This window comes from Neolamprologus multifasciatus, chromosome 20 (assembly GCF_963576455.1).
Source record: "Neolamprologus multifasciatus chromosome 20, fNeoMul1.2, whole genome shotgun sequence".
In the NCBI taxonomy this organism is placed as follows: Eukaryota; Metazoa; Chordata; class Actinopteri; order Cichliformes; family Cichlidae; genus Neolamprologus; species Neolamprologus multifasciatus.
In genome coordinates this window covers 11,948,203-11,965,070 of record NC_140458.1, presented here as the reverse complement: position 1 = coordinate 11,965,070, position 16,868 = coordinate 11,948,203, and the positions used below count along the sequence as shown (strand labels likewise).

Sequence of the window (16,868 nt, the reverse complement as noted above, 5' to 3'; positions counted from 1 at the left end):
ATACAGAAATACATACATGAAAAAAAACCCACACTCTTAAGCCCAATTACCCCTGGAAATGAGAAGAGGAAATAAACACATAAACACACACCGAGAGTCAGTGGCACACACAGAGAGAAAGAGAGACAAAGAGCAAACTGAGACACATTGAGACTGATAAAAAATGCAGGAAGCTGGTTTAGTAGTGACTGCGATGTCACCAGGGAATTCACACAATTGTTGACTTCCATGTAGAGAGAGACAATGAGTTCAGCTTCATTGACTTCTACAGATGCAGTGAAGCACAGTAATTACCATGGCTCAGACAGAGGAGGCGCTACTACCACAAACACTCAGCACTATAGAAGGCAACACACACGCATGCACGCCGAACAGAAACACGCCAACACACGTGTTAACCTTAACTGCATTTTTAACTAGTGCGCACAGGCAAACAAGGAAAACGCACAATAAGAAGTCTGAGATTATTCTCCAGTCAAAAGGAGAGAAGACGAGGCAAACTGTTGCAAGTGTAAATGATAGAGGTGGCTAAACAATATCAAAGGCGTAGGAATGTGCAACAGAAAAGAAACACATAGACTCAAAAGTATGAAAAAATGAGAAATGAGAATCCCCAAACAATCTAATCTGTCCTTGAGTGCCCTCCTACTGCAGCATTGTTCTGTCAGAGCCAGATAAGTTGGGAGGCGCTGCAGTGAGTGAACAGAGGCGAGGAGAGAAAAGAGAAAATCAATGATAACAGTCTCCACTTGCCACAGTAAAGGACTGGTGTGTGTGTGTGTGTGTGTGTGTGTGTGTGTGTGTGTGTGTGTGTGTGTGTGTGTGTGTCTGTGCGTGTGTGTGTCTGTGCGTGTGTGTGTCTGTGCGTGTGTGTGTCTGTGCGTATGTGTATGTGTTGAATGAGGGTATCAGACTTGCACTGACATTCTGATGTGGATATAGGGGCATTGTTGTATTTGTGCAACAATTATTAACAATCCAAAAACAATAATAACACCACCATACAAGGTCCAATTTTACAAACACTTTTTCACTTTCCTTAATATTCACATGAAGCTTGCTCTGTGGTCAAATACTAGATGGCAGACACAAAAGGAGCCAGTTCTTTCAAGTTCATATTCAAATCCCTTTTCCCATGATGATGATATGAGAATATTTTATGCTTAATGTGCAGACGTCCCATCAGATGGATGTAATATATACAACCTCTTTGTCTTCCACCTTAGGTCACTCATCCAAGGCCCGCTTAATTCATTAAACAGTATCTTAAGTGGCCAAACTGATAGACTTCCATTATTCAAAAAGTTTCATAGCATGTCCTGCAATACAATTACCTCTGAGAACTGGTATCTAAATTAAAGTTAAATATTTAGAAAGTCTTCCTAAAGCTGCTAGGGGGATCGAGCTGGATGTTTTATGTGTTCATTTCCAAGATAAATCTGACTGCAAACAGATGAAGAAGAACATAATTTGCTGTGTGTGTTCTGAATTTCCTCAGCGCTGCGGTGTTCTCTGTCTAAACACTCAGTGGTTAGGAAGCATGATTGTCCTTGTCCACATTCAAATTCTGACACACACACTCAGACTTGATGGTGGATTTACAACTGACCACATCCATCTTTAACCATTTCACAAGAAAATGTGAAGCTGATCCATTTGTTACATTTGTATTTGTATGCAACAGGAACTGGACTAAGACTAGTCACAATGAGCTGATGAAAGAAACCAATTCTGTTAATGAGAAGAAACTAAAACCACCTGAAATAGAGGCAATAGTAAAAAAGAATAATAGAAAACTGACAGGATACTGAGGACAATCAGTCAATGATTCATTCCATCAATGATGCTAATTGACATCCACTCTATTACTTTAGTCAGCTGGATGTTGATAGCCTCACAAGTGTGAGTTCACAAATTTTGATTCATTCATTACGGTCACACAAGGAATTTTTTCAGGGTCCTGTGAGGGCAAACCAAAATTATTCTGAAGGCAATAAGGGCAAACCTTAGCCCAGCAACAGTGCTTTGTTTGATTGGAAAAATGCTTAACCACCTTCTCTGGTTTTTGACTTTGTTTCAGCTTTTTGAGGTTGAAAAAGAATCCACCAAATCACTCCCCGAAGCTTGTTAGCCTGGTTGCTCCTGACAGGGTTCATTCTGCATCCATTACAAAGTGCATGAGTATGAAATTTACCAATACGTGTAGTCATATGTGTACGTATTACAAATTACTTGAAGAATTAGTTTATAGAACAGTTCTGTATCCATCTATCTGTACATCTATCTATCTTAATATACACATTGAGAGCTACGTGTTCTGTTAAGTGCAAAGAGTTCCTTTGTTTTTGGCATAGATTAGTGCTTCAGCTGTGAGGAAAGGACAGCCCAATTTGTCAAGAGAGTGCATGGAGCTAATCACATCAAAAGAACTGCTACCCAGTATAATATCAGCCCATGAGCAGGATGCCTAATTCATTAGTCTGCATTTGCAGGACAAATCACTTCTATGCTGACATACAAAAGTACCACACACACAAGCGAGATGAGGCAGTAAACTTGTAGCGGCCTACTGGCATGAAATAAATGACAATGAAAATATCTGATTTGATGATATTTTCCATGCAGTGGCTCTCGCCGTAAATCTCATGCAAGGTAAACTGATGCTGCAATGCATACTGCAGCAGTCATGTTTATGCAAATGTGTGTGCTTCAAAGAAAAATGACCTTTTCTCTATGGCACAGTTTGATTTAGAGCACCTTACCCTATAGCTGCTTGAGAAGAATTATGGATCCAATGGATGAAAGATGTGTCTTCCTCTAAGAAGAAGCATTTACAGCATGACAAATACTCTACCTTCTTAGCTAAAACAGAAATGAGCTGTGCCCTTCAAATCAGTGTCATTTATCTCCATTTTCTCTGGCCACTGGGTATCATAACCGAGTCAGCATTTCTGCCCACCTTCCCCTGTGAAGACAAGCTCTCCTCCAAGGTTTTTCTGGCCAGAGACGAGATTACTGTTAAGGTGGTAGACCACAGTTATTTAAATTCCTGGATCAAAATCTTGCCAGCTGGTAGGTGTGAACCACAGCACTAAGATATTTATTGACTAAACAGAGTCATTAAACTGCAGCATGCAAAGCACACACACTTTACAGCCAAAGCTAGCAAGTAGCTAGGGAAAAGCTTTCTTTTTGTTTATCTTGACTTTTAAAAAAAGTAACAGCTATGATTTAGTGATCTTATAGGAAATGTGTATTGAGTGTACATTTTACATATTTAATAAGGTAGATATCATAAAAGCCCTTAGATGCTGCCTGTCACATGGTGTGACTACACTGTTCCATAAATCCTTTTCATCAGTGTTGTTGTTGTGAATACTGTAGCATGATGAAGCCAAGTCTTTTATCAGCATCCCCATCAACGTCTTTATTCTGCATTATTGTTCGATTTTATCCTGTTCATCTCATTCAGAGGAAGAGAAAACTTTCTCAAGTCTTCATCAGCTGGCACACACAATTACACACGGCTTTGCACGTGCACCGGTTTTCCCATAAATAAACGCACACGCGTATGCGAAAACAAACAAAGAACAAATTCCTGATTCCAAAGCCATTTTCTTAAAAACACAACGGGAACTGTCAGATTGCTGTCGCGAAACTTTGTGATTTACCAAACTATGAATAATTTGTGCATAAATTAAGTGAAGGGATAATGAGAAATGCCACGCTTCTGTGATGAGAGGAAATGGAACGCAGCAGTGGCCAATCAACTCGTGAAGATTGGAAATAGAATCAACAACCTCACCTGACATAAGAAACATGCAGGGATGAAAAACCTGACTGGAGAGTCAATAAGCTTCTATGCTCTGGTGTCTGACCAGCTGTAAATGAAGGGGCAGGAGCTTCTGTGTGCACATGCGGAGATGAGCTGCTAAAGATAAGATGCACTGCCTCCTTAGCTGTCTTTCCTAGCTGCAGGGGATTCTGTTTCTCTGTTCTCTCCCGAGCTTTGAAGCTCTAATGCCTCTGATCTGTCATCTATCTCTTGCCTCCCATGCTGTCCGGTGCGTGTCTGCTCATGAGCAGGACGATATGACAGCACTGCAGCCAACACACAGCGAGTCAGGTGGCCAAACCCTTCTTTTAGAACAGACAGTCTCTGCTAATGTAAATTTATTAAAGATCCTGGCACTAATGAAACTGTTAAATAGTAGCTGGCTGCTGTGAAAGGTGTGTCATTTTGTCCAGATTACCCTGCCACAGTCTTTGAAAGTGTATGCATTTATAACCAACGGAAATCAGATGTTTCTCAGCGGGGTGTGCTAGTGTGCTGATGTTTTCAATTACAGCTATGCTCAGCTACCGACTACTTGATTATACGGAAGGCTCTGGCCACCAGTGTAGAGCTGAAAAACCAACGTGTCTGGCAGTTCAGTGGATCCAATTTTTTTGGATCGGCAGAGCGGCAGAAGAAAGCAACTGAGAGGGGGATGAAAAAAACGACCCAACACCTACAATTAAATTAACAAATCACTGTTCTTAATTAATCGGGGAATTACAAGCAGAACTGTGGGTTTGAGACGTGACTGACATGGCTAGCACTCCCTGCATCTGCTTTTGTTAGTGCTGCTGGGGTGGGGAAGAGGAGAGAGGTAAAGGGGGAGAGGAAAGGCAGATGAAAGCTTAATAAAAACTCTCCGCAGAGCCTCCTGAACAGAATAGCGAGAACATTACCTCTACTCCTCCCCTTCTTTTCTTTGGTTTCCTCTTGCTCCCACTCTCTTATCCTTGTCATTCCTTCTTTACTTACGTCTTCTCCTCTCCCACTCTAACTAGCTATTTCCTTTTCCCCCTTACCTTCTCCCTGCCCCGTTCTCCCCCGCTTTGCTTTTGCTGGTTCTCAAACCCATGCTTGCTAATGAGGTGTGGGATTGACAGCTGGATTACACCATCGCTTTGTAATCCTTTCATTTCTCTATGTAGGATAATCACACCGCAGACCGGGGCCTTACCTCCTGCCTCTAGGGGCAATCAACAATGTGTGTGTTTACATAAAAGCAGATGCATGTGTAATATTCAGTTAACTGGGAGTAAAATGTCCTGAGGTTAATGCAACTTTTGTTATATTGACTGCACACCGGCCCAGAGTATGTCAATCGTCAAGCAAGACCACCAGAATTTTGCGACGTAGCCTACGAATGAATGAGTATTTATGTATTATCGTGTCCATGCTTCAAGCAGCAAAAGTAGTCCATCTGCTTGCCTTCCAGCCTGTCTACATCTTCTCATCCCTTCTCCCACAGAGATGAGCAAATATTGTCTTCCCTTGAACATGGCTGCTCCTTTAGCCCTTCTCCCTCTCTCCCTCTCCCTTCGTCCCCATCCCTTCTTTACCCCAACTCCCTCACAGGAGCTTGCTCCCTATGCGGCCACAGGATTCACTTTGTTTTTGATCATTCTCAGACTCAGAGCTAGACAACTTATCTGCTACTCTACATTCTCCCGGGCCCAGAGGAGAAAAGCAGGGCCTTTTATTACCCTCGCTCTTTGCCTCTTCCTCTGATGTGCAGAAAGAGACAACAGTCAGATAGGGAGAAGAAGCAGAAAGAGATTCAGGCCAGTGTGCTTTTAAAAACGTGTTGGTCCCAAGGCTTGAAATGGCTGTCTCATGGAGTTTGACCAACAGTATCACAGGGCTTTTAAAGTCTTACAAGCAAAAATGCTACATTGTCAAAAACCAGTATTCACCATTATACTCAGGGTTCAAAGTAACAGTTCTCCACAGCAATCATCCACTGTATTCTAGGATAAGCATGTGACCTTGATGTTGAAATCAACTGCAGGTTCAACAAATTAATATTCTTCATGGTTGTGGGTTGTTGTTTTTTTTTTGATGAAGTAAGTGAATAATGTTAATTTCAATAATCTTAAATTTTAAAGCACAGTGCTAGACTAGGGGCCACTGCAGAAATCCACAAGAGATTCACTACATCCTTGCACTATAACCCTTTATCCAACAACCTTCATCTGTTTATAAGGTTTTCATTGTTTAGTGCTGTGCAAATCTTGACTGAGTAACTATGTCCCAGTTATTAACACTCAACGAGAGCAGTTGCCACTATAATGATCTGTCTGACATTCTTTTGAACGTATTTGAATTTTATCGGGAAAGAGGAACAACACTGAGTTTTCCACTAAAAATACTATGCGATTTCTATTATGTTATCACAGAACATTTTTAGTAAAATCATATTCTGGAAAAAAGCAAACAGTTTCCTTTTCCTGTAGATCTCAAATCTCAAATTTACTGCTTGTCTTGGACTTTGTGAGCAACGTGCACGGGGTTTTAACTGTGTTAACTTTGACACACTAGAATACCACAAGGAAGTATATGAATGCCAACATGGATGTGGAAACCTATTAAATTATTCACACCAATATCTAACATTTTAAGGCCATGAACGATAGATTAAAGCTGAGCTACGCATCAGATTTTAAAGATCAGAGATGACTTATACTGCTTCACGGCTATAACACTCCACACTTCTGATTCTAAACAATAACAATACTAAAATAATGCAGAACTGCAGTTTTGACAGAAGAAGTGGCTTAATAAGTAACTGTCTAAAATTAAATTTGTGTTTATTAGTGAGAAAAGTATAAAGCAAATGCTTACTGGTTCTTCTCATAGTTGTAGTTTTTCTTAAGATATCAGTTTTCATTATAGTTTAATAATTTAACATTTTGGATTGAAATTTGTAACAATTTACATTTAATAATTGGAAAATAATAATAGCTGACAGATAAGGATTTGTGTAAACTGCCCACAATAGTGAAACAATTTAACATTTGAAAACAACCTCAAAGAAATTTCTACCAGCTAACACAGCCCCATACTACTGAGAGAAATGGGAATTCCCCTTTTGGGGAAATCAATAAAGTCTGTCAAAAAGCCAACATCTATCTTGACATGAATCAACAGAAACTGTTTGCAAAGACCTGGGCTCCTCTGAAAGCGCCTTTGTGAGCCCCTTATTAGCTTTTAGCCTGTCGAATAGCGTAGGACCAGACACCATGGGACTCATCATTGTCTTCTGATTAATTAACATTACTGGCACTGTGTTTGTCGACCCCCATCTCCCCAGCTATCCTTTTCTTCCTCTGTCCCCTGTGTTCCCACATAGTTTCCTTGTTCAGAGGCAATGATTCACCTATGTGCTGAACTTAAGAACTTAATGGAGAATGTTCGCAAGAAGAGAAAGACACAATTAATGATTATCAGGCGGCCATGTCTTCTGAGGACCTCCATCCTTAGTTTAACCAAAAACAAGGGATCTTTAAGCAAAGGGAATGGGATATGAGATTGTAATGCTCTTGGATTTGCCCTGCCCACAAAGAGATCATAGAAATCTACTCTTGATTAGGAAAGGGTGCGAAATGGACAAAAGTCCATTAATTAAAAATAATGATCTCAGTTTGGGGAAACTAGGCAAACTGACGAGATAGGTGAGAATATTGTTTTCATACCGCTGTTATGAAACATTTTCACACAATAGTCCTAAATGAGATTTTACTATTTTAAATTTAATTATGTTTTGTTATATGAAACTCAAGTTTAACAAAATTGAGGAGAGACAAATCATCCAAAGTGAGCTCATGCATATTTAATTATCTCAGTGCTAAAACAGTAATAGAAATTAAATTTGAAGCAGTACATCAAAAGAATCCTCAACTAGAACATGGTAGTTGTGTCTTTCAACAACTTGGCTTTCCCATAAAAACATTGAGAATGTGATGGAGGTGTGGCAGCGGAGGTGTGGATCGTCATTTTTTTGGGTTGCTTTCAGAGTGACTTGATTTCCAAGTGAATCAATTAGGATCTAATTAAAATCCTGCCATAGACAAACTGAGGAATTAAGAATGAGTGGGCAGATTAGACCACAACAGTGTCTGGGTGTAGGCCAGAGCCACAGTAGAGTAGTGGGCAGCCTCAAAGTATCATAATGTGTTGCTGTGTTTCCTTTTGTGTCTTTTCATAATGAACAGCAGGAAATAGCACCATAAACACTAAAATGCTGGCTGTTTCAGGGAACAGAGCCTTATCGTATACTTCCTTTTCAACCCCAATCAGAGGAAAGTGTCTGTCCTTCTGTACCCCACCCTTTATTTCACTCTCCTCTCTCGCAGTAGCCTAGCTTAAAGACATGGTCACTGTGACTCTTGAGGAAAGAGAAAACAGCCTTGTAAGCTTATCATTATCCTGCTGGTGTAATCCCTGTCCACCACATTGCAGCAAAAGAGCAGCCCTGGGAGTGCCTTGCATTCCTCTTGCTCCTTGTGAAAAAAACTATTTCACCAAAGACAACAGGGACACCTTACAACAGCTCCTCCGCAGTCTTAGACTTTATGCTGCAAAAAAGAAAAGAAAAGGGGAAAAAAAATAATCTTTTTAACCTTAGACAAAATGTGCATGTGTGTAAGACAGAGGGAGGGCAGGAGGCAGAGCCCTAGTAGTGTCCCCTTGTCATCTTACAGCCTTCAGAGCCCATGCAGACCATCTGTGCATTAAAGAGGTAGAGCCCAAGCAAAGTATTTAAATGGGTTTAATGTCTTCAAGAGGGCCATAACCTTGGTCCTGTAGAAGCCCAGAAGACCCATCATACTAAGGCAGGAGGTCTCTTAATGTACGAAGCAGATGACAAGGATACAGAGTTCACACACACCACCGAGTAACTCAATCTGCAGGAAGTCTCTCACATTTTTTCATTCATTCTCGTTTTCCCTTTTACCCCTGTCACCCTTGTCCCTCCTCCCCAAACAAAAAGAGAAGATGTCAAAAATCCCATTAAAAAAATAATGGCCTCCACCTGCTTTCTTTCTTTTCTCATTCCCTCCTGCTTGCCTTTCTAATGACCAGCTTGGAAAAAATCTGGAGGTTACCTGCTATGCACAGATCACCAGTCAACCACCCCAGTGCACAGTACATTTGGCGACAAAATGCACACACCGAGCATGCAAAAGCACATAACCACTCCGCCGCATGATTTCCCAAGCCTTATAGTATTCATCAAAGGGCAGGTTTGCAGGTGTACCCCTCATCCCACCAACGCTCCTCATTAATCTCATAAACCACTTGCGTCTAGACTTTAACAGGGGAAGAAATGTTCAACCATGTGGTTAAGTCATCTATACGAACCTCTCTGAAAAATCCACACAAAATTCTCTGAAACAGCTATAAATCACGCATGAGGTTGCAAATTAAGTAAATAAATGTCAACTGGATATTTGTAAGAGCTCCCTGAGGTCAGATTAGTCTTTGGCCTGACGGTCATAAACCAGCACCTGAAGTGTCTTCACTGCTTTACAAAACGTCCAACAAATGTCAGCCCTGTGCTTTTCTGCAATCAATAACCACTGAAAACAGGACTGTGTGATCTTTTCTCGATGGCTGAATATCCTTACAAAATTACCCATAAACCATGTAATGATTGAAACAGATGGTGTGGACAGAATAAAGATTTGTGTGGTATTTTGCACCATAAGAAAGATTTGATAGTTTTATGGGAGAGCGCAGCACTGATTCTTCTTAACGCTACAGCTGATGAGATATTCCTGCAGTGTATGTTTTAACTGTTAGACAATAGTTCAAAAAACAAAAGCTCTTTTCCTTCTTTAGATTTACATATTTATATAACAAAATGTGGTGGGCCTTGAATGATTACAGGATATGTAGAAAACTGTTGGCAGTAGCTGATTAAACCAAAGGATTACTCAAAAGATTAGAATATTGTGAGATACAATGAACAAAAACTAGTAACAAAGGAAAGAAAACAATGTACATGATTTAAGAAGATGACTACTGCATCAACTATTCCAATTGTACAATATATCAGTTGACCAAAATCACATTTCTGCAGTTTCTCCAGCAGCTCCAACTTCACTGTTTGAAATAGTCACTTCATTGTCTGCAGCACAGCATGCATCACAGCAGAGTAGATGGTACTGTAGAGTTCAGCAATGTTTTTACTGTAAGTTATTCACTAGTTTTGGATCTACTATGCTGTAAAGTTAATAAATAATGACCCAATCATGAAGCATTTGATATCCACGTCTTTTTTTTTTAAACTTCTTAAAGTCTGCATCAGCATTGGCTCCAAAATCTAATCTCCATGAGGACACCTGTCTGCTATCGATCCAGATAAAACTACAGGCTGTGTGTCAAGAGATTTGGGGCAAAACAGGTCATCAAAAGCATCTAATTGTGTTTGAGGGTGTAGGGATAGAAAACAAAATGGTGCATTGCCCATGCATATGGAAAGTCTTAAAAGTAATCTCATCTTTTGTTTAGAAGCCTTCGAAGCAGACTTCCATCCCTTCATCATCAGTGCTCATAACCATTAAAGCATGTGTGTGAGCTTTGATTTTGATGAGAAGGGCAGGAAATGTTACCCTAATTCATGGCATATTATTAAAACCTGTAAGGCACAGCATCTGTTAGCGTATTTGTAATGGCGTACCATTTTTTTTCATATGGAAATAGTTCTGTGCATTAAACTGGGGGTGAAATTGATACTTACTGTATATCAACTTCTGAGCTTCAAGTTGAAAAATGATGTTAAGAATGCAAAGCCTATAGCAATAACAGCCCAGCTATTGGATTTTGAAAAATCACCTTAAGTCTCATAGGAAAGCCTCACTAACCAAGGCATGTGAGACTCATCACCCAGGGCCTTCGAGTTGGCTGCTGGGAGAGATTTTCGGGAAATAATATCCAGGAAAAAATTACAGCTCTTAACGTTTTGTTTTATTCAGAATTCGAAGTTCTCTGTTGTATATTTGCTCGTATTAGGGCATCTCAAAGTGAGCAAAACTCAGAGTATGCTAGAAAATACTATAAATGTGACAAGAAAAAAGTGGCACTGAGGGGAGAGAGAAAGGATGTGGGTCAGAGAGGCAAGTCATAGATTTATATGGCATCAACTGAAGTTGGAATTTCTACTGAATGGTAGCATCCCTATCTAAGGTGAGAGCTGGTGTATATTTATGTGGGCGCATGGGAGGGAGGGAGCAGAAGAGAGAAAGCGAGTATGAGATATAGAGAAAGAATGCTTTGTGGATCAGAAAACATTTTTATGAGCACAACAGTAACCCTGAGCCGGGACAAAGGAAAACCATTCTGTTAAAAACAGAACTGGTCACTTTAATAGAGACATTCAGACGCTCTGGCTGATATCACTGGAGGGGTCTCGTTTTCAGCACGAATCCGAGCATCAGTGGAGGTTCTAGAAACATTGACAACTGCAGGAAAAATCTACAGTTCTTTCTGAGAAGCTGCACCGTGGATGTCAGCATCCTTAAAGCTCAGGTACTGACATGTCAAAAAAGAAGGACCTCGCATATCAGAATTCATCAACTACGTCCCCATGTTCTCTCTCTCCCTCTCCTCTCTCACTAAACTCAGACAAATACCACCACGGTCTCAAACACAGAAAGTGAGGGCTGCCCAAAACCACCAGTAACCCAAACAAAGTCCAAGGTCAGCAGAGTGGGCTCACTGAGCTGAAACCACCAACCCTGACTTTCATTACCAGGAACAGAATCAGCAAAGGGATGCAGGGACACATGGGATGAGGTTACATTCACCAGCTCTGTTTATCTCTATTGGGTTGGCTTGAGTCCAACTCATAGCTTCTCTCTCATCTGCGAGATACAAAAACTCCAAATGTGTTGATCCAAGCATCAACACTTTAAATTATTGTACAACTCACTGTTTGTCTGCAGAAACAGCGAGGAAATAGGACCTTTGTCTGAGTTGTGTTTACTTGTGTTATACTGATTTTACAAGTAATTATTCAGTGTTAAAGGTCTTGGAATAATGTGCTAGGAGAAGCTGTCATAGGTCTGATCAAAACAAGGCATACAAAACGGGACATCGTTAGCACTCGATGTGTCATGCATACATATACTAACAATATTAGGAAAAAACACACACAAATAACTCACCCTCTTAAACCCCTCCTATAACTATAAAGACAAACATGGCATTTGCCATTATCAATACTGAGTGTGCTGCTAATATGTGCATGTTAAATGTATAACAATCCTCAAAAGTGTTGCATTTAGAGCAGCCTTATAATCAATCAGAATCCATTATGCAGTGTGCTATTTAATGTGTGTTTCAGCTATTAACTTTGGAACTGGCATGGGTTTCCAGATAAATAAAGAGCAGATCAATTCCCACAGCCAGAACAATGCAGCGTGCAGAATTAATTCTTTTTAATGTTTATTGGATAAATTGTGCTTGTCAGCGAAACAGTTGGCCACAATGCACAGAACATTTAGAGGATGATCTAAATGAGCACCATTGTTCCAAAAAGACCAAGAACAATATTACTACTACTACTAATAATAATAATAATATGAAGAAGACAAAGAAGAGGACTGAGAATCTCTAAGTGACCAAACTAACACCACCCAAAAGAAAGAAAATATAAATGGCTGATGGCTGACTATAAACATGCCAATAATGTTTTTCTTGTCAAATGTAAACCACAATATAAAAATTAAATAAATAAATAACATTCCACAAACTTTGGAATATTGTGGTTCCATACAAACTTCATTTTGACTTTACAAAGAGATTTCACTGTGGCCTTGAACATTGTTTTAGGAAAGTTTGGTCATCAGAGTAACTGAAAATTATAAAATGTGAACTGTAAAACCTTCCATCTCCGGTTACTGACCTGCTCTGTGGGCTCAGGCATTCTACCCATCATGGTCAAGGTCCCAGTTCTGTCCTCCCCATTAGTCTTCCCCCATTGAGATTAGACTCCCACACAAGCACACACATACACAAAATATATATATATATATATATATATATATATATATATATATATATATATATATATATATATATATATATACATATATATATATATATATATATAGACATACATATATATGTGTGTGTGTGCATGCATGTGTGCCTGAGTGGGTGTCATTACTTCTGCCCCTATCTGACGGTTTTGGGTTAAATAATGTTATTATTAAAGTCTTTCCAGAGCTGCTCCCTTGCCTTCCTCCAGTGACACCCTTACCAGCTATAAATCAGCTGCCTGAGTCCTGCAAATCACATGGAATGAGTGTGTGCTTGTCTAAATGTGTGTGTGTGTGCTTGACCACTGCAGCTGTATTCTCAAACACACATGAAGATGACACTGGCAGCTGTGAACATTTCAAGCAACGCCGATGAAAAATATTGAATGCGAAACTTTAAGAATGTGCTTTCCGTGTGACTTGAAAGTAACCTCGCAAATAAACTATAAATCTGATTTATGAACAGATATCATAATGGGTTTGCTGTGATCGCTCAAACCTGACTTTAGCATGGTTTACATTAGGAGGGAAAGTGCCATGAAAATGATGCTTAGGCCTCTGTTGTTAGTGGTAAAATAAATTCCTAACACTGAAAGCAACCATGTTAGACCACTAAAGATTAGTTTATGTGTAGAGTGAGAAAGAGAGACAATTTCCTCTACCTGAGACCAAACTAGATAAATAATGCTCTGTGAAATAAATGGCTTCTGTGCAGCAGTGATGGCTCATTCCGTGATTGTTTGTGATTGTGTTGACACCCCCTGCTGGGCTGAAGACATCACTACCACACTGAGAGCAAGTTCACTGCCAGTGACAATGTCCCGCATTCAATCCCACTCCCAGCCAAGATATAATATGCTGAAGTTAATGAAACACTAAAATCAAGCTGATATCTTCTTTCACTCTTATATCACTCCAGCAATGAACACATATAGACAGATAACATAAAACAAGCAAAATATAATGTACTGTATCATTTTATATATCCTTAAATCAAAATTTCACTGGTGTATGTGTGTGTGCGTCTGTGCACGCGCACACTCAGGAAAGAGAGTCTAGACAGCTGTATCCCCGGCAGGTCTCTCACAGCTAAGGAGAGTGAGAAATATATACCGCGCAGCTGCCGAAGACACAGTCGACCCACAAAAGAGCTATTGTGCGCCCACAGCAAAACAATACAGCTTAGCTGAGCTATGAGAAAAAAAACCATTGGAATCAATAGAGAATTGCAATTAGCCCACATTGGCAGGAGCAGTGCCAGATTAGACACAGGATGTCGATTCCATTTCCTGCACTATAGGGCCCTCAAACTTGGTTGGCTCATTGTGTAATTGGAACAATACAAATACATTTGGGAAAGACAGAGTGTGAAGATGATAGTGCTAAAAATTATTGTAATGACGATAAAGATGATGATAATACTCTTAAGACACTGAACAAGGTCAAAAACACAAAAATAAATGCAAGCGGGTATAACCCAAAAGTAACAGGCAAACATTTACAGCATCATTGCATAAAATATAAACAAATGCATGGATGTGTGCTACTACATGAGTTATATTTTTACAACATTACACTGCAACAACAGGCCAGGGTAATTACGAGCACAAAATTGCTCCAGTTTGCAATTTCTGACATCACACCGAACTTCACATGTACATACCCATGTGACTAAAATGATTATTTTTACATTTTCACTTTTACGACAATTTTCCAAATGCACAAGTGGTGCTTCGGTAATCTTAAAAGCAACGTGGCCAAGCACTGAAAGAAAACACATCACCATACACACCTCCTTTTACTTCCTTCAGTGCAAACAGTGAGGTCTTTTGCTCACCCTCTCTCTAGCCTTGACAGAATGCAAAATAACTGACTTGCTAATTAAAGGGCTTACCTTTAAGTATGCCCTGACCTTGCAGTACATCCCTTGAAATCAGCACAGAGTAGAAGCTTTGTGAGAAGCCAGGTTGGCAGGGACCTTTGGAAGCGTGCACCCCATTATTCCTCTGGAAGAAAAAATAAATAAATTTAAAGACATCGATAAACATGGATTCCATTGATTTCTTTCCTCATTTTTGGCTCCAAGCTTTGGAGAAAAGCAGCATAAAGAAGAACAGTTAGCAGAAATAAATTCAACAAGTTTATCAACTCTTTCTGCTCGTGGCTAGGTGTAATGCTGATTAAATAGTCACACAGTCCAATGTCAGTGATAAAATGTGCTGTGTTAGTCGCTCCATGAAGAAACCACCCCAGACAAAATGAGGACAGATGTAGTTAAAAGTATTGTACTCGGGCTTAAGTGACACACGCGCGCGCGCACACAGGCAGCAGGCGCACAGAGGAAACCTGCATGAATGCAGAATAATTGTCTCCCTGCTTATTGTGGGTCTTGTACTAACGGAGAGGTCCAGGGCTATGAGGGGGGAGCAGCACGCCTGTGCGCACTAATCAAACGGTCTGCAGTCAACTTTGCACCCAGCGTTTAGCGCTCACTGTTGTTTAAATTAAACGATCTGACCCACTACAGCCATGGCACACAAGCAAATGCACGCGCGCGCACACACGCAGGCACACACACACTAGCAAGATTGGCTGGACAGGAATGGAGGTTCAACACACTGCGGGGGCATACCGCAGGAGCACATTTTTTCAGTCTTTTTCCGATATCCATATAGCAGGAGAGCAATTGCCTCCGTCTGAGGCGGCGGAGAGAGAAAGATTTAGGAGCTACTCGGAGCTCCGTTAATAGTCCACTGGCGCCGACTTAATTCTGGATTCATGAAATGACGAAAAAGGCTGAAAAACACTACATAACTTTAAAGTTAACTTTTGCAAAGGCATCGCTTTTTGACAAGTGAAACTTAAGGGGATGGTGGGCTGTAGCTTAAATAAGCGACATGACCAAGTCAGTTTGAGAAAAGAATAAAGGTATCACCTTGGGTGAATAACTTGTGCCGTGATTTAAGTTGTGTATGACAAATGATGACCTGCCAGCGATTTAGAGAAATTATGACAAGGCTTATACGGAGCGGACCTCGAGACTTACTTTTTTTTCTTTTTATACATTTAAATTCATTAGGGAACTAATTAGCGTGCCTACTTGTAGGGGGATAACGGCGAGCCCCGCGTTGCTGTACCAACACACACCACGGCTTCCTTCTGGCTGCATGACTTTATTCGAGCTTATGTGCTGTATCAGAAGCTTTAGTAAAAAATGAGAAATCTCACCCAGAATGTGTCAAGAAGAAGGGCTGCTGTCAGGACCAGAGCGAAGTCAGTTCTCATCGTGGCGAGGAAGCGACTCAATGCTGCCCGGACAAAAGAACCAGAAAGAGGGTCGGTTCGTATTTTTCTTTTCCAAAAATTATTCCCCCTTTCTCGGTCAGACTGTTAGTTACGTCCCTCTGCGCGCTTAGTGAGTGTGCTGCCCCGAGTTTCCCCGGCTCTCTCATCTGCAGGTGAGCTCTCCGCTCAGCACCAAGGCGCAGCCAGCGTCACTCTCCAACCCCTCCTATCACTCGGTGCAGGAAAACTCCACACACGCACTTAAAGAAACACTCGTTGGCGCTTTGGATCAAACAGCCGCACTGCTAACGTCTTTCCGAGGACCCCGACATTTCAAATCCATGTCCTATTGCGAAGGCGTCGCAGTTTTATGGTCGGATGAAACAGTATGCCCAAACATATGGCAAACTCGTCAAACATCAGCCATCAAACTTCCAGCATTGCTTTACAAGCATGTAGCTTTAACATATGTTCATTAATAGATTTCTCCAGTTAACCAGTTGCACGAATGTGCGTAGTTTGAGTAAATGGAGTAGGTCAGGGATGGTTAAAACAAGGTAGCCTGTGCGACATATAGGCGACTTAAAGCTCCAGGTGACCGGGACAAGTATTAAGAAAAGTGTGTTAAGAAAGAAAGAAATGAAGAACGAAGCGACTATTTTTTAACATGACTCAACAGATGGTGTTTTAATAGCAAAATACTT

The 16,868-nt window shown here is 40.6% G+C and overlaps 1 protein-coding gene across 1 annotated transcript in view; it reads right to left on the bottom strand.

The window, feature by feature from the left end:
- LOC146494514 (cadherin-4-like) overlaps positions 1-16,509 on the bottom strand; it is a 249,844-nt gene extending 233,335 nt beyond the window's left edge. The window contains exons 1-2 of the mRNA XM_085147303.1: positions 16,108-16,509; positions 14,774-14,885 (exon numbers count right to left, since the gene is read on the bottom strand). Coding sequence (XP_085003429.1) covers positions 14,774-14,885; positions 16,108-16,164 — 169 coding nt within the window. The 5' untranslated portion in view covers positions 16,165-16,509. The remainder of the gene's footprint in view (positions 1-14,773; positions 14,886-16,107) is intronic.
- Between the last annotated feature and the right edge of the window lie 359 nt (positions 16,510-16,868).